This window comes from Gopherus evgoodei, chromosome 16 (assembly GCF_007399415.2).
Source record: "Gopherus evgoodei ecotype Sinaloan lineage chromosome 16, rGopEvg1_v1.p, whole genome shotgun sequence".
NCBI lineage: Eukaryota > Metazoa > Chordata > Testudines > Testudinidae > Gopherus > Gopherus evgoodei.
The window spans coordinates 20,121,880-20,144,629 of NC_044337.1; the positions used below are offsets into that span (position 1 = coordinate 20,121,880).

At 45.1% G+C, this 22,750-nt stretch overlaps 1 protein-coding gene across 8 annotated transcripts in view; it reads left to right on the forward strand.

Moving 5' to 3' along the window:
* The window catches only part of LOC115636122 (centrosome-associated protein 350-like), a 74,452-nt gene that overhangs the window by 11,039 nt on the left and 40,663 nt on the right, over positions 1–22,750 (forward strand). For 6 of the 8 annotated variants that reach the window (XM_030535850.1, XM_030535853.1, XM_030535845.1 and 3 more), the window contains 6 exons: positions 958–1,056; positions 6,620–6,781; positions 7,393–8,132; positions 8,517–8,611; positions 9,907–10,568; positions 11,483–11,582. In XM_030535850.1, coding sequence (XP_030391710.1) covers positions 958–1,056; positions 6,620–6,781; positions 7,393–8,132; positions 8,517–8,611; positions 9,907–10,568; positions 11,483–11,582 — 1,858 coding nt within the window. The remainder of the gene's footprint in view (positions 1–957; positions 1,057–6,619; positions 6,782–7,392; positions 8,133–8,516; positions 8,612–9,906; positions 10,569–11,482; positions 11,583–22,750) is intronic. The other 2 variants (XM_030535851.1, XM_030535848.1) reach the window with 2 other exon arrangements.

Below are 22,750 nucleotides of genomic sequence, written 5' to 3' on the forward strand. Positions count from 1 at the left end.
CATTATTTATCTCTGTCCCCTAGGCCTGGGCTTCTTGCAGCCAGAGAAACCAGTCTCCTGTGCAGTCTCTCCCCTCTCAACTGAACTCCTTCAGTCTACTTACTGTGGCTTAGCTCTGCCTGGCAGCCAATTAGCTACTCACCTCCCCAGGTGCAGAGCATGACTAATTGGGTGTATTCACTAGCCTTGCAGGCTAAGGGGTTAAGCTCCATCACAGGGATCATATAAGTACCTTAGATAGATAGATAAAGCAAAAGAAATCTTGGGGGCAGAGGACCCAGCCACAGCCAGGGTGACCTTAGTTCCATCTCTAGAATTCTATGAAAACAGATTCATGGAAAATGGCAGTGAGCGACTGGGTCCCTGCACTGCCACAAAGCCATAGCATGGACCCAGGGCTACGCACAAGACATAGGTTTAGATCAGAGATCTTTCTTTTGTCCTCTGGTCTGGCAGCATGCTCAGAAGCAGGGGGTGCTTTCACCACTCAGGAGGCCTCTCCAGCCAATTACAGACAGTCATGAATAAGTTCAAAAGGGCTGGTCCTTACTCCTTGCCCAAAGGCAGGATGGCCTCAAGAATAGGAAGGATGAAAGTGAAGTGATGCTAAAAAAATGCCTGGGAGGGATCAGTAGACAGACCCCTTTTTTCTTCAGGGTGAATCGGTTCGGGCTCCATCTTGCTTTCAACGTTGCAACTTGGTACTACATTAATTCTGAACCATTCTTCTACAAAGCATGGCACAATAAAACAGTGAAAGGCAGCTAGTTACCGTTACAATCTTAGGAATGCAGCTGGCAATGAAAAGACAGTTTGTGGAAACCTACCACTAATTTGACTGTCTAAAGCCTATCTATGCTAATTTCATGGTGTTTGGTATATCAGCAAAAGGGGTCATGTTTGCAATTTGATTGCATTTCTAAGCTCAATCTTTTCTGTCTTTTCCGATGGGTCAAGACCAAAGAGACAGACGCATGACAAGCAGAAGTCAAAGACCCAAGCAAGAACAGAGTTCATCCAAGTGTCCTGTCCCTGAGAAAACACTGAAAGAGAAAGGTAAAGAGGAAAGGTATTTGGACTGACACAATGACACGGATTAAAAGGGGGCAGATGGACAAAGGTGCTTAAGAAAATGTCCAGCTGGCAAAACCTCATGTTTATTTATATTGTACATTATACACATGAACTCCTGGGAACCACAGTCAAAGATCATGGTCCATTGGCCAAGGCACTTTGTAGACAAGTAACAAAGGCAATGACATACCGAACTGGTGGCCAAAACAGTCATCTAAGGGCAGGGGTGAAAATTTGGTGGGGGGAGGATGAGATAACAGCAATAAAATAAATTGGCAGAAAAGCAGAAGTCTCAGCTTCAGTGGTCCGTTGATAGGCAAGCCGTGTGGTCTAGTAGATAGACTGGACTCAGGACTGTGCTATTGAGGTGCCATCTTTGGGCTGAGAAGTAAAATATTAGGAGCAGTTCTAGTCTTTTGAAATCCCATGCGAGGGTTTGCAGGGATATTTGTTATACCCATGGCCAAATTATGACACACACAACTCCATTCTGCTTACCCAAGAGTCCTCCTCTGGTTTCAGTGGGGTATGGTGTGAGTTATTTTCTCTTCTAAACTGTTGTGTTGCCACACTGTTAAAACAGCTGTCCTGCTGCACTCCAGAAGTAGCTGTATTTAAGTGAGGCGTGACATTCTGTCAGGCCTGGTATACACTTCAAAATTAGATTGACCTATCTACGGTACTCAGAGCTGTGAAAAATGTCACACCCAGAGCCCTGTAGTTAGGTTGACCTAACCCCCAGTGTAAATGTGGGTAGGTCTATGGAAGAATTCTTCGGTTGACCTAGCTGCTGCCTCGGAATGATTTATCAACTATAGCAGCGGAAAACCCCCCTTCTGTCGACATAGGAAACATCTGCACTCTGGTGCTAGTGTGGCACAGTTGCAGTATGGACACCCTCACAAGGGTATTTAGAGGTTTAGCTGCAACATACTTTGAGACCCTTATGCACAAGCTGCTATAGACTTTCAAAGTATTATGACAACAATAAATATAGGCTGGGCTTTCCAAAGGCACCTGGGGAGACTGAGCACTACATTTTCTTATGCTCCGTTGACAGTCCTGGCCATAGGACAATCCTTGCCATTTTTAGTAATACTTTGCATCCAAAGGGATTTGTGAGTCTTACTTTATTAGGGCTTGTTAAGTGTTTGGTGTCCTTAAATCAAAAGTGCTGTAGAAGTGCAAAGGCCCATCACCCCTATTTTGCAGGCTGGGAAACCGAAGTACAGAGAAAGTGGATGATTTATCCACTGTCTTGCCGCAAGTCAGTGTTAGAAGTGGGAGTCTTAATAACCACACCACACCTCTCCTCATCGCTATTTCTAAGTACAACATTTTATTGTTGAGATCAAGCCACTTTGCCCATTTAATGCCACCCTTTTGGTTTGGAAACAGCTGCATTCAAACTCGTAGTACTTGATTGTAGTACTGCTGAAAAGGATCTGGGGGTGACAGTGAACCACAAACTGAGTATGAGTCATCAGTGCGATGCAGCTGCAAAAAAAGGCAAATAGGATGCTGGGGTGTATTCACAGGAGTGTTGTATGTAAGACACGGGAAGTAATTGTCCCGCTCTACTCAGCACTGGTGAAGCCCCAGCTGAAGTTTTGTGTCCAGTTCTGGGCATGACAATTTAGGAAGAATGGGAAGAAAATTGGAAAGAGTCCAGAGGAAAGCAGCAAAAATGATAAAAGCTTTAGAAAACCTGACCTATGAGGAAACCTGTGAGGAAAGGTTGACAAAACTGGGCATGTTTAAGTCTTGAGAAAAGAAGACTGAGGGGCAACCTGATAACAGTCTTCCCATGTATTATATATATTATAAAGAGGACAGTGATCAATTGTTCTCCATGTCTACAGAGGGCAGGACAAGAAATAATGGGTTCAATCTGCAGCAAAGGAGATTTAGGTTAGCTAGAACTAGAAGGACAGTTAAGCTCTGAAATAAGTTTCCAAGGGACTCCCCATTATTGCAAGCATTAAAAACAAGCTGGACAAAGCCCTGTCTGGGATGGTTTAGGTTTACTTGGTCCTGCCACGTTCAGGGGGCTGGAATTGATGACTTCTGGAGGTCTCTTCGAGCCTGACAGTTCTAGGATTCTATGAAACTTTGTAGGAAACAAGTGTTAGGGACTTTAACCCCGACGGCAAAGTTTGTTGTTTGACCACGAGAGAGACAGGCAACACCAGCAAGGTTTGATTAAAAGCTTTTTATTGACAAGTGCACGCATTAATAGAGAGCAGCTTGTTTTTAGAGAGAACCAGCCTGCCCTTTACATTTTAGTATAAGCCTATATAGACAGTTTTGTTGCGTTATAAATTATTTACTAGAGCAACCCACCCCCTTTTTTTAACAACTAGAAACTAGACATCTTTAGTATAGATGCATGCCTAAAGTTAGAAATGTAGGGGAGTTAAAAACAAACAAAGAACATAACTAAGGAGTGAAAAAAAGGAGGCTGGGAAACTAGGGCTTTTATTAGTTTTTTGAAGGAGCAGCCCGAACACAGCACATTTGGTACTATGCCAGGAATGCAGCCTTTTTTTTTTATCTTACTTTTTTCCAGCGCTTGTGAGACATGCTGCTGCTTCTCAGTGTTTTTTACTTAGGGATTACCCACAAACCTTTGGTCAGGTGGGCATACCTGGTTTTGTTTGCTATATTTTTATTCAGGCCTAACACAAGCAAAGGGTACTGGATGTGCAGATTATTTAAAGCAGAGATATTGAACACCATCAAGAGTATAAAGTATGTGACTTCAAAAAAAAAGCAAAAGAATCCCCCATCTAATGCTATGCAGATGAGGTTATGAATGTAGCAGCATAGTGCATTCTGTTACCAAAGTGCTATTTAAAATGCATGAAATATAAAATAATTTTCTTCTCCCTCGGTTTTTTGTTTTAATGGATTGCTTGAAAAATGGCTTGATCTTCCTCAGAGACTGGGTCATAATAAGACCATTCTATATGAAACATTCATCAATGTAACTGCCAGTGTCAGGATGTCTTTATTGGCCATTAGTTTCTGTCAGTGAAGAAGCCAGGGCAGGGCTAAGAAGAGACGAATGAGGGGTCAGGAGTCAGAGGCAAAGTACTTGGGAATTTGATGAATTATAAATTTGCTGTAGTTAACAAAAAGTTAAGTCGCAACGGCTATAAAATATTCATCTGTTCATAGAAAGCAAAAAAAAATATTGCAGAATATTTAAATTAAGATGGTTTCCCTCTGGGCAGGCAGGTTCATCGGGGATTCAATCTGTTCTCAAATTTTGACACAAGTTTTTGTAGTTATTAAAAATTGTGCGGATTAAACAAAATAAAGATTTAATTGAAATTAGACAGCGCTGGGGGAGGGAAAAGTGCTTAGAGCCTTTTTTAGTTTTTGTCTGTTGCATTTAGAGAAACTCTAACAGATATTTAAGTTCTAAAACTGCATACTAACAACCACCACCTGCATTTCTATTATGGCTAAACTATACAGAGAAATAGGCCAGAAAGTTGATTCATTCAAAATATCGATGAGTCTCAACCCCCTGGCTGTTGCTAGAGTTTGCAGGTACCACTTTGGGTGGTCAGGTCAGTAACTGGATTGGAGCCGTCCAGAGTAACTACAGGGTGCTGCAGGAAGTGATGTCAGTCATTCCGTGGGTGGTGCTCTTCCTGTCTCCCTAGCTACATGGACTGCGATATTGTGCTGAATGTCATGTTAGTTAAGCAGATTTGTTTTCTCACATGACCTAATTGTCTAGCAAAGATGAGCCCAGGAGTTAGCGGTGAACCCGATGCCGCAGAATGGCGCTAGGGGTTGCAGTGTGTATGTTGCAGATACAGGGCCAGAAGTTCAGCTGGTGTAGATGGGCGTAGCTCCATTGAAATCAATAGAGCTGTGCCCAGTTATGCTGGCCCAGTATCTTGCAGTTGACATTTGAACAGGAGAGCTGAATATCCTAGTATAAACCCTTAACCAGCCAATCTCCCAAAAGATCGCTTTAATAACAGGCCAGATTTGTTTAGTGAAATTTATAAAGGCAGCTAGGATCCTCCTGCCTCCCACTGAAAGCTAGTGGGAGTTAGAGCCTAACTCCCTTAGGGAATGTCTACACATGGGGCAGGGATGTGATTCCCAGCTCGAGGAGAAATACTCACTGTAGCTGCGGCAGCATGAGGGGCTAGCCGCCCCAAGTACACGCCTCTGGTGTCAAATGTACCCAGGATGGCTAGCCTCTCTCCCTGCTTGCTCCATTGCAGCTATCCTCTACTTTTAATACGCTAACTCGGTCAGAGCTGGTGGGAGCAGTTCTCCTCCAGCCGGGAATCACATCCCAGCTCAAAGCACACATGGATCCATGGATGCTTTAGCTTTTTGCAACTTGGCACCCATCTGCATTTCTAGTTGCCTTTGTAAATCTGGCCCAGTGTCTATTTCACCTTAACAGAACTGTCCCTTTCAAACCTCTTCATAACCTTGTTAAAAACCTTTGTCCACGGAAAACTTCAGGGGGTTTTGGCATGTGGAAAAAATACGTCTGTTTAGCCAGCTTCACACTCTGCTGATGAGGTGTTTGGTATAAATACATAATTATACCAGTGGGAGTATTGGCATCCCATGAATATAATCTGAAATTATGAAGTAAAACTTTGATAAATGTTGTATATTATGTGACACCATGTATTAAGGAAGAATTATTCATTTGTGCCTCATGCTGTATCATTTATTTTTGCATTATACACAGCCTCTCATGCTGTATGGCTCATTGATTCTTCTATACTGTATCCTGCTGATCCCTACCTGTTTAAAAATAAATCAGTTTATTCTAGTGAGGTTGAAATAATCAAAAATAAAATTATGTTCCCATTAAAACACCTCTGGTTCCCACCTCTGAGGTATAAAAAATGGGGCATCTGGGATGATCCTAAGAACTTACAACTAGACAGCTGGAAACATCTACTGAGCACCCTTACAAATTTCCCCAGACAGCTGCCCCCCAAAAAAGCACCCACTCAGGGAAAGCCAGGACAGGTGGCAACGCTGTTAAGCTCCCCAACACCTTCTACAGCCCATTGTGTCCAAGCCCCTGCTGCACCTGTCAATAGATATGGCTTGGGAAACTCACAAGCTTTTCTTTATCTAGTATCCTCAAGAATTCAGGGAGTCTCAAGTTTCAGCAAAATGCTTTTAACAGTCACAGGAACATGATGAAAAAAATAGGATTCAATCTTGTATCTGGAGAACAGCTCAACTCTGTCAGTCCCCAGGTCTCTCTCTAGCCCACTTCCTCTTACGTGCCTGCAGGCTTCACAAGATGGCACTAGGCCACACTGGAAATGGACCCTAATAGGGAGTGTAGGTCTAAAACTTGAGAGGCCTTATATTTTTTTAAAGCCTGATGAACTTCAAAATGTTGATGAAAAATTTTGACTAGCTCTAACTGGAACCTGTTATCCCCCCTCCACCCCCTCCACACACACCATCATCCCCAGTGCGATCCCTTTAACTTTCTCATAAGTCAGTTTCAAGTCCCCCCCCCCTTTTTTTATTAAAGGAAGAAAACCCACATCTGTGTTTGGTTTTCCAGGATCCAAACTGATTGGTGCTTCTGCGTGGCGAGAAGGTCAGAAGCTGGTGAAAAAGTTGCTTGGTCCATCTCCTAAATTTACAAAGCTGGGGAGCACATCTGAAGAGCAGAACCCTAAAAATGACTCTGGTAAAGTTACCTGCAACTTCTGGGTTGTAAGGAGAAGGGGAGAGATCCTGGTCTTTTATTTTGGTAAAGAAAAAAAATAGTGGCTGAACACCCCTTTAGAAACTGTTTCTTCAAGGTTATTATGAGTGTCTGAGGTTAAAAAATGGTTACAACTCCCCAGCTCTCCACTAAACAACCCCGTGGAACAGTTACAATATCACCTGTTGGTAGTTAGCTGGCACAATGACTCCACAGTGGTTGCGGAGATGTGGCCAGTTGATGGTGTCATTGTGTTTGACCCAAGACCTTAGATGGAGTTCTTATCTAAAGGGCCTTTTGATAAGGTGTCTGCAACTGCTCTTGCGTATTAAATTGTTTTACATGGAAGGTCCATAATCCACAGATCATTCATATAGCTGAGCACTGCAATGTCAAAAAGAGCCCTATCCTACAGCGATTTTCAACCTGTGCTGAGGTTTTACTGCTAAGTAACAAGCCCCAGCAAAGCCAGAGTTATAAATGCAAACATAGACTGTTAGCAAAAAGTACGCTTTGTGACTGACATGTTTGATACAGAAAAAGATACATCCCCAAAGTAATAAACTAACTGTTGCTTTAAAATGTTTTTGCAGAATCTGGTAAAGATTTTATAGCAACCCCACAAATGGAACAAAGATCTAGAGAAAATGATGTTCCTGCTAGAAGTGATCACATGCTGAACAGCCCTCCTCATAAAAGCTGTCAGACTACACCCGGCAGTTCCATTGAAATTGCCAGCAATGCACTGACCAGAGATGCAAAGCAAATACTAAGGGATCTACATTTGCAAAACCAATCTTGTGAGGAATACAGAAGGACAAAGCCACAGAAAGATACCACAACAGGAAAGGCAGAAGATTCAAAGCCATATCCAGAAACCAATCCTCCTTCAAGTGAAATCAGCAGCATCACTCGCTCTGATTACAGCAGAGACAAGACCAGGTCCTCCTTAATGAAAGCTGGAATAGAGCTAAGAAATTGTCATGGAGGAAAAAGTGCATCTCTTCCAAGAAGTAAGGGCTCAAACAGCCCAGGACAGAAAGTGTCTGAGAAGGAAAGTATTAAGAAGAGGGTAAACGTAGGGAAAGCCCACGCCTACAGCCCAGAAGAAGTGCATGAATTTATGCACAGAAAGGTTGAGGAAAGAAAGAAGAAAAACTTAGAAGAGAAAAAGTCTTTAAAGCAGGCCAGAGAAACAAGAGCTCAGAGATTGCAAGAGTTATATAGGAAACAGAAGGAAGCTTTTGCAAAGAAATCATGTTCTGGGGTGGCACAGGCTTTAAACAGGGGATCTATTCCTGCAACACAAGGTTCTTGGTATAAACTTGCCCAAGTAAGTACATAAAAGAAGATCAGTGAACAAGGATGGTGATAGAGTGAAAAAAAAATGAAATCCTGCTCCGCTGTACTGTGTTTGGAGGCAATTTTAAGTGTTTATATAAATTGAGTCATATCTGGGCAAATATAGGAATTCAGGTTCTAATGACGATGATCGCTGCATGGGTTATCGTTGGTGCTGGAACCCTTGATCTTTAGGTGCAAAGCATAAGCTTCCACTACTGTACTTGAGCTGAAAGAGTAGCTTCATTACTTGGCCTCTGCAGTAGACTCTTATCTGATTATGTAGGCCAGCTATTAGTGGGGGTGAAGACCAAGCAGTATTTTATTGTTCCACAGTTATTTAGCAATTACATTAATTGTTATTCTTTCCTTTCAGGAACAGACAATGAAAAGGAGCCTGGAAAGGAATTTTATGGAGTGGGTGCATAAAACGTCGTGTGCTTTATTGAGAAATGAGGAGCAGGGAAGCAGGTATTAAATGAGCCATCGAGATACAAAAGTGCATCTCTTAAGCCCTTTCTCTAGCATGTCCCGGAGATTTGTCATAAGTGGTCTGTTTTAAACTGTAATGAATAAGGTCACTGGTTACTCGGCAACAAGAAAGGACTTCGAGGCTGATGTACCAGGTGCTGTCAGTTCCCATATTAAAATCTGCCTCATCACATCTAGTGCAAGCGCAGTGGTTGAAGTAGGCCACTGGGAGCCAGGAGTCCTGGGTTTCATGATCTGAAACTAACTTAATGTGTCTGTGGGAGAAAATGACCTTATCTCTGTGCCTCAGTTTACCAGCCTGTCAAAGGATGATAGTGATACTTCACAGGGATGTCATGAGGCCTGACTAATTATTGCTTGTAAAGCATTGTGAGATCTTCCCCAGAAAAGCCTTGGTGTGATTTGTTTTGCTGGTAGGTTTGGTCTTAATCTCTGTTATAAGAATATTTCATTTCAAATTGGAGTTTTGTAGAAAAAACCAAACCCAGTGCAACCATGATGGTACTTTGCCCAGTGCATGGGTTGGTTCGAATAATCAGTGACTGGGTTATAAACACAGCATGAGAATCTCATGCAGAGTAAGTATAGGCCAATATTTCAGCCTGGTTTTATGCTTCATATTATTAAAGACTTTAATTCTACAGCATTTACTAGACAAGCCTCTGAAGCTCTGTCCTAGATGTTAGCACATCACTCTCAGGGCCGGCTCTAGCAATTTCGGCGCCCAAAGCACGGCGGCACGCCGCGGGGAGTGCTCTGCCGCTCGCCGGTCCCGTGGCTCCGGTGGACCTCCCGCAGGCGTTTCTGCAGAGGGTCTGATGGTCCCGTGCTTCAGTGGAGCTGCCGCAGGCATGTCTGTGGGAGGTCCACCGGAGCCACGGAACCAGTGGACCGTCCGCAGAAACGCGTCTACAGCAGGTCTACCGAAGCCGCAGGACCAGCGGACCCTCCGCAGAAATGCCTGCAGGAGGTCCACCGGAGCTGCCTGCCGCCCTCCTGGCAACCGGCAGAGCACCCCCCGCGGTGTGCCGCCCCAAGCACGCGCTTGGCGCACTGTGGCCTGGAGCCGGCCCTGCTCACTCTACATTTTCAGTCCTGAGTTTGTCAAGCATTTTCTAATCTATAAGCACCAATCTCTCTCTCACTCGCTTTCTGTCTAATGAGCTGCCGTATTCTGTGTCTGGTCTCTTTGTCTGGACACTAAAAATCAGCCTGATTCTGTTACTGTATCTTACTTCCTGAACTGATGTGGGTCCCCCTTTGTATTTGAACAGTGACTTACATCCAAAGACAACTCAGCCACCTAAAGCAACAGAGACATTTGATTTTCCTTCTTCACTGGCATCTGAAAGTGGGTTCCTCAGCCCTTTGAACCTTAAAGACTTGGCAGTCAGCCCTCCTACAGCTCAGTACCTGCCTCCCCAGAGCTTTTTCCTTCCAGTGAAAACTGCAAAATCTGACCTCCAGGCCTCAGCTTCTGAGGACACTTCCAGCCCCCCTCCGTATAGAAATACACAGGATAGAGTGAAGGCCATTCACTCCCTAGCCAGGGAGCTTGGTGAGCGGATTGAGATGGCAACTGAAAGACTGAGGGGAACAAGCGGGCTACAAGACTCTAACGACAATGGAGAAGAGGAACATCTACCTTTAGAACCTCCCAATTGGTCTTCTCTACGGTCAAAGCCCAAGACACCTAAAAGTGAGGGAAGCAGGACCATGAACATACAAACACTTCTGGGTGTTCAGAGTCCTAATGGCGTATGGATTTCGTTAGACCGTGCACAGGATAGCACTCTCGACTTGGGTAGCCCCGAAGTAGCAGAAGCCCAGAAAAGGAAGGAGCGGATACAGTCTGACACAGCTGCTGTTGGTGAGGAGTTACCGTGGAGTTCCAATTTGGTGATGCATGGGAAAGCCCTGAAAGATGCATGGAAAGGTAGAGCATGGTGACACAAGATGCAATGGGGTGACCGACATTAACATTGCAGGAGGTTTTCAAATGCATGAAACAGGAGTGAGTCACTCAGCTCCCATTGACTTTCCCTGGACCCTTTTGCCTTTGAAAATCACCCCTGTAGAAAACAGCAGAAACTGGCTAGACTTTAGGGCAATGTTCTGTTTGTACCAGTATGAAGTGAACATTTTACCATATTTAGTAGAGGCTGGTGCAGTCTGGATCACCAGCTCTGAACTCTTCAGACTCTGGCGAAGTTCTTCTCAGATCAGAACATCCCAGCTTGGGCCTAGCTCTCAGGTTATGTTATTTGTTTGCATAGCTATAGGCTTAGCACTGATAATCCTCCCAGTGGAGTCCAAGGAGAGGGAGATGTCTGGCCACCAGGTGCTTGGAGTGCTCCAATACACCAAAATAAAGACCACTCCTACCCTGCTGACAGAGAGGAGGGCTGCGTGCATAAGGAATTCCAGAGATGGGGATAAAATTACATTTCCCAACCTATCCATCAGGTGCTCTTCTTGTGCACATTGAGGAAGTTGTGAGACTGGATTGAGAAGAAGTTCGCTGTTTGGAAAACTGGGATAAGGTTCTAACAGATTTATTCTCCTCTCTTTGCATGTCTGAAGCTACAGACCTGGGTTCTATTTCTGGCTCTGCCACTGGCCTGTGACGCCATACCCCCACCTCATGCCTCAGTTTCCCCATTTGTACAATGAGAATAATATTGCCAACTCACCTTCCTGAAGTACTTGGAGATCTTTGAATCAGGAGAGCTATACAAGAGCTAAGTGCTTGTACTTAAGTAGGGAGAGAAGAACAGCTGCCAAAACTGGGACCCTTTCATTCCTGTGAAGAGTGTATTATTAAAAACCTTCATTTGTCTTTTTTCAAAGGTTTTACAATGAAGAAGGAATCTGACATGGAAACGTGCCTATTGCGAGGAAAGCCGATATCCAGCGTAGCCTCTCCATCTCCCAGATTCCTCACTAGAAGGTAAACAAATCTGGTTACATTATTCTTTGCTAAATGCTTTGCCTACACATACGGTTAAAGTAAATGGCACCAATTCAGGAAGCAGTACGAGTGCTCTTTATTCCTTAGTCAGAGAACTGCCAAGTCAGCTGATTTTGACACAAGATATACAGAAATAGTGAGCCCCCGATTTGTACAGATCAGGCAGATCAACAGGAAAATGTTGACAACAGCCTTTTCAAGAGATGGCTCTAATCTACAAAGTTTGAATTTTGAGCAAAACTTCCCTGGAGGTTAGGGGGGATTGGGATCTGGGTTTCTCAATCTCTCTCCCCACCCCCACATCTTTTTCTGAAATGGCAACAATATTATCCCAATGCTCTGCGAGGTTTTTAGCTGTCCTGGAGAATGGAAAGGATTAGAGACCAGAAACTCAAAGCAGAACTCAGCTGTAGAGTTTGCCTGAATCCTATCAAGCCTGGGTTTGTGCAGAACTCAGCCCAGGAGTTAGGTTTGTACCACAAGGGTCTGTCTGCAGTTGGCTGAGGAGGTGAGTCTCAGCTTTCATGCTAGCTCCCATCGAGCTAGCATGCTGAAAATAGAATGCCACAGCTGTGGGATGGGCTAGCTGCCCCAAGATCTTATGTGAGGGTCTCTAGAGAATCACAGAAATGTAGGGCTAGACAGAAGCCCCAAGAGGCCATGGAGTCCATCCCTCCCACTGAGGCAGGATTAAGAATACCTAAATCATCCCTAGAAGGTGTTTCTCCAACCCATATTTAAAGACCTCTCATGACAGGGATTCCACAGTCTCCCTAAGGGTATTCCTACACTGAAGTTAGCTACCCACAGCTGGGCACGTGCCAGCTGACTTGGGCTAAGGGGCTGTTCCATTGCATCATGGACATTTGGGCTGGGGGATCCCAACTTCAGCCTGAGTTCTGGGACTTGGGATATGGAACAGCTTCCGTATGAGGAGAGATGAATAAAACTGGGACTTTTCAGCTTGGAAAAGAAACAACTAAGGGGGGGGATATGGTTGAGGTCTATAAAGTCATGACTGGTGTGGAGAAAGTAAATAAGAGAGTGTTATTTACTCCTTCTCATAACACAAAAACTAGGGGGCACCAAATAAAATCAATAGGCGGCAGGTTTAAAACAAACAAAAGCAAGTATTTCTTGACAACGCACAGTCAATCTGTGGAACTCCTTGCCAGAGGATGTTGTGAAGGCCAAGACTATAACAGGGTTCAAAAAAGAACTAGATATATTCATGGAGGATTGATCCATCAATGGCTATTGGCAGGGATGGTGTCCCTAGCCTCTGTTTCCCAGAAGCTGGGAATGAGTGACAGGGGCTGGATCACTTGATGATTCCCTGTTCTGTTCATTCCCTCTAAGGCACCTGGCATTGGCCATTGTTGAAAGACAGGATACTGTGCTAAAAGGACCTTTGGTCTGACCCAGTAGGGCTGTTCTAATGTTCTTATGTTCTCTTCCACCTTTCAGGGTCTAGAGTCTGGGCTCCAGCCTGAGCCCAAACCTCTACACCTCAGTTAAACAGCCCCTGAGCCCGAGCTCCATGAGCCCAAGTCAACTAGCATGGGCCAGCTGCAGGTTTTTAATTGCAGGGGAGACATACCTAAAGTGACTTTTTCCAGTACTTAACTATCCTCAGCATTAGAAAGTTTTTCCTAATATCTAACTTATATCTCCTTTGTTGCAAACTAAGCCAATTACCTCTTGTCCTCCCCTCTGTGGACATGGAGAACAATTGATCACCATATGTTCTGTAGCTAATACTAGCTCTTCAGGATCAGGTGAATGAAGATCAGGCTAGAGAGAGCCTCCCTTATATACTAGCATGTCAGGCTACTTAGAAAGTGGTGGGTCCAATCTTGCAGGGTGCTGAGCACCTTTGTCTCTCGTTGATTTCAATGGAGTTAGAGCACCCAACACCTTCCAGAAGGTATTGCAGGATTTGGCCCCACAAGACTATGATCTTCCCAGTACAATTCAATGATTGCCCACTAGGGAGAGCCATTAATCTATTGAACCCTTCAGAGAGACTTTTCCCTGTTTGCTTTTCTACTCTCTTAGGTGTTAAAAAGCATTGTGTGCCAGGTTGTCTAAATTAAATTATAGAAGAGAGAGCCGTTGTTTCTGGGCCAACCTCTGAGGAGAGACAAGACTTTGTGTTCTCGGAGGCCTCACTGTTCAAATCAGACACTTCCCATGTGTACTTCACAGAAATGTGTCAGCTCTTTACGCAGTTGAATGGTGCAGATGGAGGGCCCTATGGTGTTAAGAAGCCGGCTTCCTTGGGGGACTATTTATGGCTTTTCTCCCCAGCATATTTCTTTACATTTGCTTTTGAGCCACATACAAAACACTTTGATTACATGATTGACTTTCATAAACTTGCAGAGGCACCAAAATTCCAGAGTGCAGATTGGGGCAACTAAAATGATTAGGGGCTTGGAACGGGTCCTGTAGAAGGAGAGATTAAAGAGGCTAGGACTTTTCAGCTTGGAAAAGAGGAGACTAAGGGGCGATATGATAGAGGTCTATAAAATCATGAGTGGTGTGGAGAAAGTGAAGAAGGAAAAGTTATTTACTTGTTCCCATAATATAAGAACTTGGGTCCACCAAGTGAAATTAATGGGCAGCAGGTTTAAAACAAATAAAAGGAAGTTCTTCTTCACGCAGCACACAGTCAACTTGTGGAACTCCCTGCCTGAGGAGGTTGTGAAGGCTGGGACTATAACAGCATTTAAAAAGAACTGGATAAATTCATGGAGGTTAAGTCAATTAATGGCTATTAGCCAGGCTGGGTAAGGAATGGTGTCCCTAGCCTCTTTTTGTCAGAGGGTGGAGAAGGATGGCAGGAGAGAGATCACTTGATCATTACCTGTTAGGTTCACTCCCTCTGGGGCACCTGGCATTGACCACTGTCAGTAGACAGATACTGGGCTGGATGGACCTTTAGTCTGACCCAGTATGGCCGTTCTTATGTTCTGCTCTTATCCCAGCGGAGCTAGTTATCGCAGCGCACTTTGTAGTGAGGAGCACACATCAGACCCGAACTTGCAGCCCGTGGTCCTGATCCTGAGAGGTAATGAGCACCCACAACTTCCCAGCTCCTCTTATGTGCAGTGCTGGGCTTACAATGGTGCCAGACCCAGGCTCAAAAGTGGCTCGGACCGGGCCTGCTCCACGTGCGCTGCACCCGGATCAGTGCAAGTGAAGCAAGGGAAGGGGCACGCTGGCAGCACAGGGCCGGGTGGCCCAGTGTGCATCTGGCGACTGCCAGTTTACAAACAGTGCCCTCGCACTGGGCGGAGCGGGGCCGCCCCCGCCATGCCATGCCCCATTCCCCTGGCTGGCCCCTCGCTCTGGGGATTGACCCCCTCATGCCATATTCCATTGCCCCCCTGGGGTCCACAAATATGTTTGGCGTTGGGCCCACAAAAGATTAATCCAGCCCTGCTTGTGTGTGCATAACACCAGCTAAAACCAATGGGAATTTTGCAGGCAAAAGGGAGATTCATTGTTTAAAAATCCCTCATCAGAAACCCCTGAAAATACTAAGCCCAACTGTCGGAGTTACAGTCCTAACCTTAACTCACCTTTTCCTAGGTTTAGGAAAACTTTAATGCCAAGCTGAATGTTAAGGTCTAGAGTACATCCATGTCAGGCGCTGATGGATCTCTGCTTATTGACCAGTCTCTGTACTCTTAAGCCGAGCTTCTGTTTGGTAGGTACAGAAGAACGAATGCTAAAAGCTCTGGAGTTGAAATTAACAGTGGGCCCAGTCCTGTGAGGTGCTGAGCGCTCTCAACTCCAAATGATTGGGGTGGGATTTTTCCAGTGCCTTACGGGGCTGAATGTCCAACTCCCATTGAAATCCCAGCCTCGATCACCTGGCAGGATTGGAGCCAATGGGTCTTCCTGATCCAGGCAAAACTCCTACTCATGTTAAATAATTGTGTCAAGTGTCATGAACCATTGATTTCCTCATGGTGATTCCTACTGGAATGTAGAATGATCTCCGAAGGGGAGGGGAAGGGAATGAGGGCATTAAAAACCATCCTGAACAACGTACTATGACTTGTACTCTTGTGCCAAGCACCAGAGCCATACATTATTTACCACACATCATGCTTACTTCTATAAATTAACTTCTGTCTAAAGACATTTTTACGGTGTTATTTATCCCCAAGTTGTTTAGAAAAGTAATAGGCACATCTTCCTTCCCTCACCCCCTCCTCTTCCACAGAACACACAGTGCTATAACATATGGTATTGGCAGAAATAGACTAAATTGATGATCTTTATGAGTACCTAGTTAAATCTCTACTGATCCCCTTTTTGCAGAGGATTAGAGTGCTTTAGCCAATTGGATACTATAGATTCATTTACAGTAATTGTTTTCACTCACTTTACTCTTGAAGCTTGGGCGAGTGGGGGAAGAGAGAAATTGTGATTACTGTAGATTTAGCTTTGAGTGCTTATGTGTGCACACACATTTGTGTGTGTGTGTATTATAACACACACAAACACACACACAAGTTTAATTAAAGAGGAGTGTGGCTGAGAATGGCAATTTCAGAAGCTACGCTATGAACATTTTTAATAAAGTTGATTAAATTAATATGGACTTAAATTTTCCCCGTCAGCTTTACATTCAGTGCAGGTTTAATGCAGATGGTGGTACACAGAAAACTCCTGGCTTGTAGAATGTATTCTATAGAGTGAGAGCTATTTGTATAAAGGCATTTCATTGTGTTATCAGTAGGGCCCTACCAAATTCACGGTTCTTTTTGGTCAATTTCACGGTCACAGGATTTTTGAAATAGTAAATTTCATGACTGCAGCTCTTTATATCTGAAATGTCATGGTGTTCTAATGATAAGAGTCCTGACCCAAAAAGGAGTTGTGGGAGATCCCAAGGTTATTGTAGGGGGGCTTGCGGTACTGCCACCTTTACTTGTGTGCTGCTGCATGGCACTGGCTTCAGAGCTGGGCAGCCGGAAAGCGGCAGCTGCTGGCCGGGAGCCCAGCTCTGAAGGCAAAGCCACCACCAGCAGCAGCGCAGAAGTAAGGGTGACATGGTCTGGTATTGCCACCCTTACTTCTGCACTGCTGCTGGCGGGGTGCTGCCTTCAGAGCTGGGTGCCCGGCTAACAGCCACCGCTCTCCAGCCACCCAGCTCTGAAGGTAGTGCCCCACCAGCAGTAAGAGTGGCAATACTGAGACCTCCCTACAATAACTCTGTGACCCCTGCAACTCCCTTTGGGGACAGGATCCCCAATTCGAGAAACGCCGGTCTCCCCTGTGAACTCTGTATAGTCTAGGGTAAAAGCACACAAAAGACCAGATTTCACATAGAGAAACCTGATTTCGTGGTCCGTGACGCGTTTTTCATGGCTATGCATTTGGCAGGGCCCTAGTCATCAGTGTAGACTTAACTCCTCAATCCCCACAGGACAGAGCACTAACAAATGTACCCCTGGACTGGCCAGGGATGGACCAGGAGACCTAACTCTTATAGGGGGAGGGATAGCTCAGTGGTTTGAGCATTGGCCTGCTAAACCCAGGGTTGTGTGAGTTCAATCTTTGAGGGGGTCACTTAGGGATCTGGGGTAAAAATCTGTCAGGGGATTGGTTCTCCTCTGAGAAGGGGGTTGGACTAGATGACCTCCTGAGGGCTCTTCCAACCCTGATATTCTATGACTCTTGTCCTTAACTTGCAGTTCCCAGGAAAAGAGAAGGAGTTTGCAGGGATCCTTGAACTGGAGGGAGGATCAGAGCTCCAAGTGCAGATTCAGCATTGCCTGAGGAAGTCAGCATTTGCTTTTCCCATTCTTGACATGTTCCTTCTCCTTACTGGGGGAAGGAGGAGGTGCAGCATAAGACTAAGGGCCATATCCTGCCCTGTGTTTTTCATTGGACTTTGAAACCACCAATACGATGGGCAGGGCCGGCGCTACCATTTAGGCAGCCTAGGCAATCACCTAGGGTGCCAGGATTATTAAGGTGGCGGCATTTTGCCGGGGGGGGGGGTGGCAGGCGGCTCCGGTGGAGCTGCCGCAGTCATGCCTGTGGATGGTCGGCTGCTCCCGCGGCTCCGGTGGACCTCCCGCAGGCATGCCTGTGGCAGCTCCACCAGAGCCACGGACCAACGGACCCTCTGCAGGAATGCCTGCGGCAGCTCCACCGGAGCCACGGACCAACGGACCCTCTGCAGGAATGCCTGCGGCAGCTCCACCGGAGCCGCGGGATCAGCACGGGGGGCAGCGAAATGGCCATGCACCTAGGGCATGAGAAATCCTGGCGCCGATCCTGATGATGGGCCAATATCACTCTCACTTTACAAAGCTGTAAATGCAGAGTAACTGCATGAGGTGCTGGATTTATATTGGTGTAATAGAGCACAGTTTGGCTTCTCCGGGCCAAATTCAAACTCTCAGTGTGCGTATACTGGGAAGAAAGCAGAAGAAAGGCAATATTTGACGTGTGTGGGATTGGATTTCCAGGGTTAGATTCTATTTAACTATTGAACTGCAGAATGATCTTCCGAAAGGCAGACCTGCTGCTCTTCACACGCAAGCTGGGGGCTGCTATGCATACAGTAAATGCCTTTAATATGGCACAAGATTCTTCTAAGAAGATTGTTTGATCAGTAAAACTGTAAGCAGAGTAAACAAGAGGGAAATGGAAATTGGAGAGAGAAATCCGGATAGCTCAGCTTACTGAAGTTATGAACAGTAATTACTGGAATTACTGAAAGGTAAAACCTTTTCTTTGTGTGCATCAGCCATGTTCACAAAGGTTGTACTGATTCCTATTCCAGTGGATCAGTTGCAAGGATTATGCAGCAGTTACGTCACCCATGTACAGCACAAAAGATCTCGAAAACAAAACATCCTTGGAGAGAAGCAAGGTGGCAGATGCTCTGCACCTCTCAGGATCAGGCCCATTATCTTAAGACGCTGTGGGGTCTGTTATTCTCAGCTTGATGCCCTGGGAATTATATGCAACTCTCATTCACGCTAATGGCAGTGAGGTGCAGAAATCCCCCTGAATCCAGATGGGAATAGACCCTCAATTGTAATTGACAAACACCAGACAAAGTAGAAATAAGATAGACTGTGCTGATCTCCTGAACAATGCAATTACTGAGAAAGCAGAACACAGTTTGTTTAACAAGCACAGTCAAAGTCCTTACGGCGTCACAGAAACGATTTCACCAACAGAGGCCTTCACACAAAGCATCACAACCCTGTTCGATTGCTGCCTGAGAGAGGAAAGGAACTGTGTATGTACAAAATATGGCTACAGTTGGACTTGAGGGATGGAAGGCAGGCTGCGGTGGCGGGTAACTCTGAGCTCGCTGAAGTCCATTGCTAGCTGAAGAACTTCTAGTGATGGTGCTGTACTGATAACAGAGATGGAGGGGTGAGTGGAGAATATAAAGAGACACTCACTCCAATCCTGCCCTATAACACAGAGCTAATTCCTTCGTTTTCAGTTTAAATGATTTTTACCAAAAAAAATCCTGGGGGTTTACAAAAAATATTACTAGCTTCCCCCCCCCCCCGCCGATTTTCGCCCTACTTTTGTATCATTAAATATATAAAAAATAACTTGTTTTATTAGGAAAATACAATACATCACATGAGATCTATGTATTACGATAATACGTTAGTCTGTGTGTATATGCAAAGCTGCCTGTTGACATAAAGCAATGTATTCGTCTAGAACAGGGGTCCCTAACGCCATGCCTGCGGGCGCCATGGCGCCCGCGGAGGCATCTAAATGTCCCCATGCCCTGGCCGGCGGTGGAGCATCCGCTGAAATGCCGCCGAATTTCTGCAGCATTTCGGCGGCGATGCCTCTCAGTGACGCTGCTTGCCACTGACAAGGGGCATCATCGAGAGTGTCGCCCCTGAATTTCTGCGGCATTTCAGCGGCGACACCTCTTGATGATGCCGCTTGCTGCCGACAAGTGACGTCATTGAGAGGCGTCGCCGCCAAAATGCTGCAGAAATTCGGTGGCATTTCGGCGGCTGCTCCACTGCCGCCACGGTCCTTCGTCTGGCGGCCGCTGGACGAAAAGGTTGGGGACCACCGGTCTAGAAAACACACGCAATAAACAAACAGGCACGTACACAAGTGCTGAAGTGTGGCCACAGCTGAATGTACTGATGAATCTCACACCCTCCGCACACACATTTCAACATAACGGTTTAAAGATTTGACACACTAAAATGGGAAGGAAATGAAAATCTGTATCAGAATACCTTTCAGAACCCAGGTATTAGAAAGTTTAAAAAAATAAATAAAAAACAGGAGAAAAGGATGAAGTTGAGTGTATGCACTGCAAATGGTGTGGTCCAATTATTAAATGTAAATATTTATATGCGAATAGTTCTAAGTTTACAACAGTAAACTTTATTCAAATGAAAAGTTTTATTTGGGGATTAGAGAGATATTGTTTTCTTGAACTCCCAAGTGACATTGTGTTTTGAGTTCTGTTTTAGTTCTACAGCAAAGCAAATTGAACTCTGGTCAAAGCATTAATATTTTCCCTCTGTCCTTCTGTCCACCAAATTAGACCCCAATATTTACCCAGAAAAATTCAGAGTTTTTGGCACTGTATTTTCCATTAAAGAAATGAGAGAGACCATCTCCTACGACTCATCATGTAGTAGTGAATGGTAATTAAACAGACCAGGGCTGGTCAGAACTTTTTGAACGAACCGAGTATTAAACAAAAAGCTTTTTTCAAAAGTGAATGTTTGCAGGACTGGCTCCTCAGCTGGTGGAAATCAGGACGGTCCCATTGCAGAGATGTGCTGATTTATAAGCTGAGGATCTAGCTTATCAGGTTTGAATAGGCACCAATGACGACCTCTGGCTTTGAAGAGCTCCATTCATTAACAAATTACATGTTGCTTCCACAGGATTCGAAATTCCTTTTTCTCAGTGACTCTGCCGTGCCCCCTTTCCCTCTTGTTTGCGGAGATCTGTGCCCAAGGCTTTGATCCTGCCCTGCACGGGTGCTGCGGTGCCAGCCTATGTGCAAATTGAAAGACAATGAGCTGAATGGAGATTGCAAAGCACCCAGGTGCTGCACTGGAGCAAGGCTGCATGGTCACCCAGTCACCCCTGCCGAGCAGCGGGTCCGAGGCCCAAGAGGGGAGCACATGCCTCGGTGTCTCCTTAATACAAAGGAGGTGTGTGCTGAAGTCCGTGCGCACTAAGAAACGTCCATTGGCCTATGGTCTGCACCTTTGATTCTGCGCACAAGAGGCAGCTAAGCTGGTGACTGCTCAGCTCGAGCAGCTCCGCCATATTTCTGTCCATGGCTCCTGAACAGCTCCCTGCACTTCCGCTTGTTCTGGAGCATGTGCTCTGCTATGTAGCGGTTCAAGGCCAAGCTCCCTGTGTACATGGCCAATGCCAAGCTACACTTTCCATTCAGCTCCCCGACCATGCAGGAGAGATCACCGAGTGCACGTCTGTTCCCTGCTACCACTATATTCCCGGTAGGGCCTGATCCTGTCAACAGGAGTCTTTCCATTGCATAGAATGGGAGTTTGCATCAGGCCCTTGATCTGCACCCTTTCTGAAGCAGGAGATGTCCTTTCCCAAGTGATCCCTAAGGAAGTTGTGGAGCCAGTTAAGAAACTGGCACAAAATGCGAATACAGAAACCAGGCCCCAGGTATTTGTCAGAGACAAATATTAGAATTTCTTCCTGAGAAATCCCCTCCCACCTCTCCGTACTCCATCTTTGTAGCCACTTTCTGAAGACAGCATCCAAGGAGCAAGTTGGTAGGAGCCGTTCTACTCGTCCTAGCTATTTCTGGGTCATTCTGCACCAGGAAAAACAAAGAAAAGCTTATAAATGAAATGGGATTTCCCTAAGCTGATTGCTGATTTAAAAAAAAACCCCTTTTCCACATTCATTTTTTTGTACAAAAACCATCTGTCAATATTTCAGGCTGCCTTGGTCTCGCTGCCTTGGTCTCCCTGCCTTGTTCTAGCTTCTACTAGATCAATAGGTGCCCATTTTCACGTGTTTCTTCCTAATCTTTTTAGCTAAGCTTTGTGCAGGGTTTTTCAAAACATTCCCAGTGAACCCTGTGTCCATTTAGCCAACAGGCAATGAGCTGTTTTGTGCTCAGAGATGTGCAGGTCCAATCCAGGTTAAAAGCGACCTGACTACTGAATGTCGGACAGGACTGCGGGAAAAAGCAACTCATTGGGACTCCTAGGCTGCATTTTGACATGATTTACCGAATTAAAGCATTTATGCCTATTGCAAGACTTAGCTGGGCCTTTGCCATGCTGACCACAAGTCCTAGAAACGTGATACAGAGTGATACTTTGCAATTCCATAGCACCTTGCATAAAAGCATTTCAACGAGCTTTGCAAACATCTAGGGCGAGGCTGTGCAACCCTAACTCACGGTGGTGGAACAAGTACTCCCTAATGTTAGCATGGATTGCACAATCCAGCTGCAATGAATTAAGCCTCAAAACAGCGAGGTACTTATTTCCATTTTCAGGAGTGCTGAAAAATCCAAGCTCTGAGCAAGTAGTAATTTGGATGGGTAATTAGGTGCCTCTTTAGCTTCTCCATCATCATCAAGGTACAGGAAGGGGGATTTTGTACATTGGCAGGTATGATTTTGGTCCAACTTTATGTGAAGCTTCCATTTATAAAAGAGCTAATAAACAAACAGACGTTTTACTAAATGGTTAATCCATTGTTACAAAGTCCAGTAAATTGCTTATAACCATATAGAACACTTTGTAGCGATAGGTTTATAACCAACTATAAAATGCTCTACTCATATCTGTCTCTCTGTTTATAACATTTGTTTGCTAATTAAATCTAACTGGAAAGTGTGACTTTTTTAAATGCCAGTTGTACCGATCTGTTTTATAGGTGTGGAAGCTGACAGAGGTCAGGTGAATTTCCACAGATCACTCAATTAAATGGAGCTGGGGATAGAACATAGGACTCTGACCCCCAGTTCTTTGTTCTTATCCTACAGACCAGGCTTCTTCTCCAGTCCTCTTATCCTTCCCAGCTTCCTAATTGTTTTTCTTGTTGTTTAGCAAAAAGTGTCTTGCTGAGGATTTAGAGCAAGCCTTCAGAATGAGGACTCATAG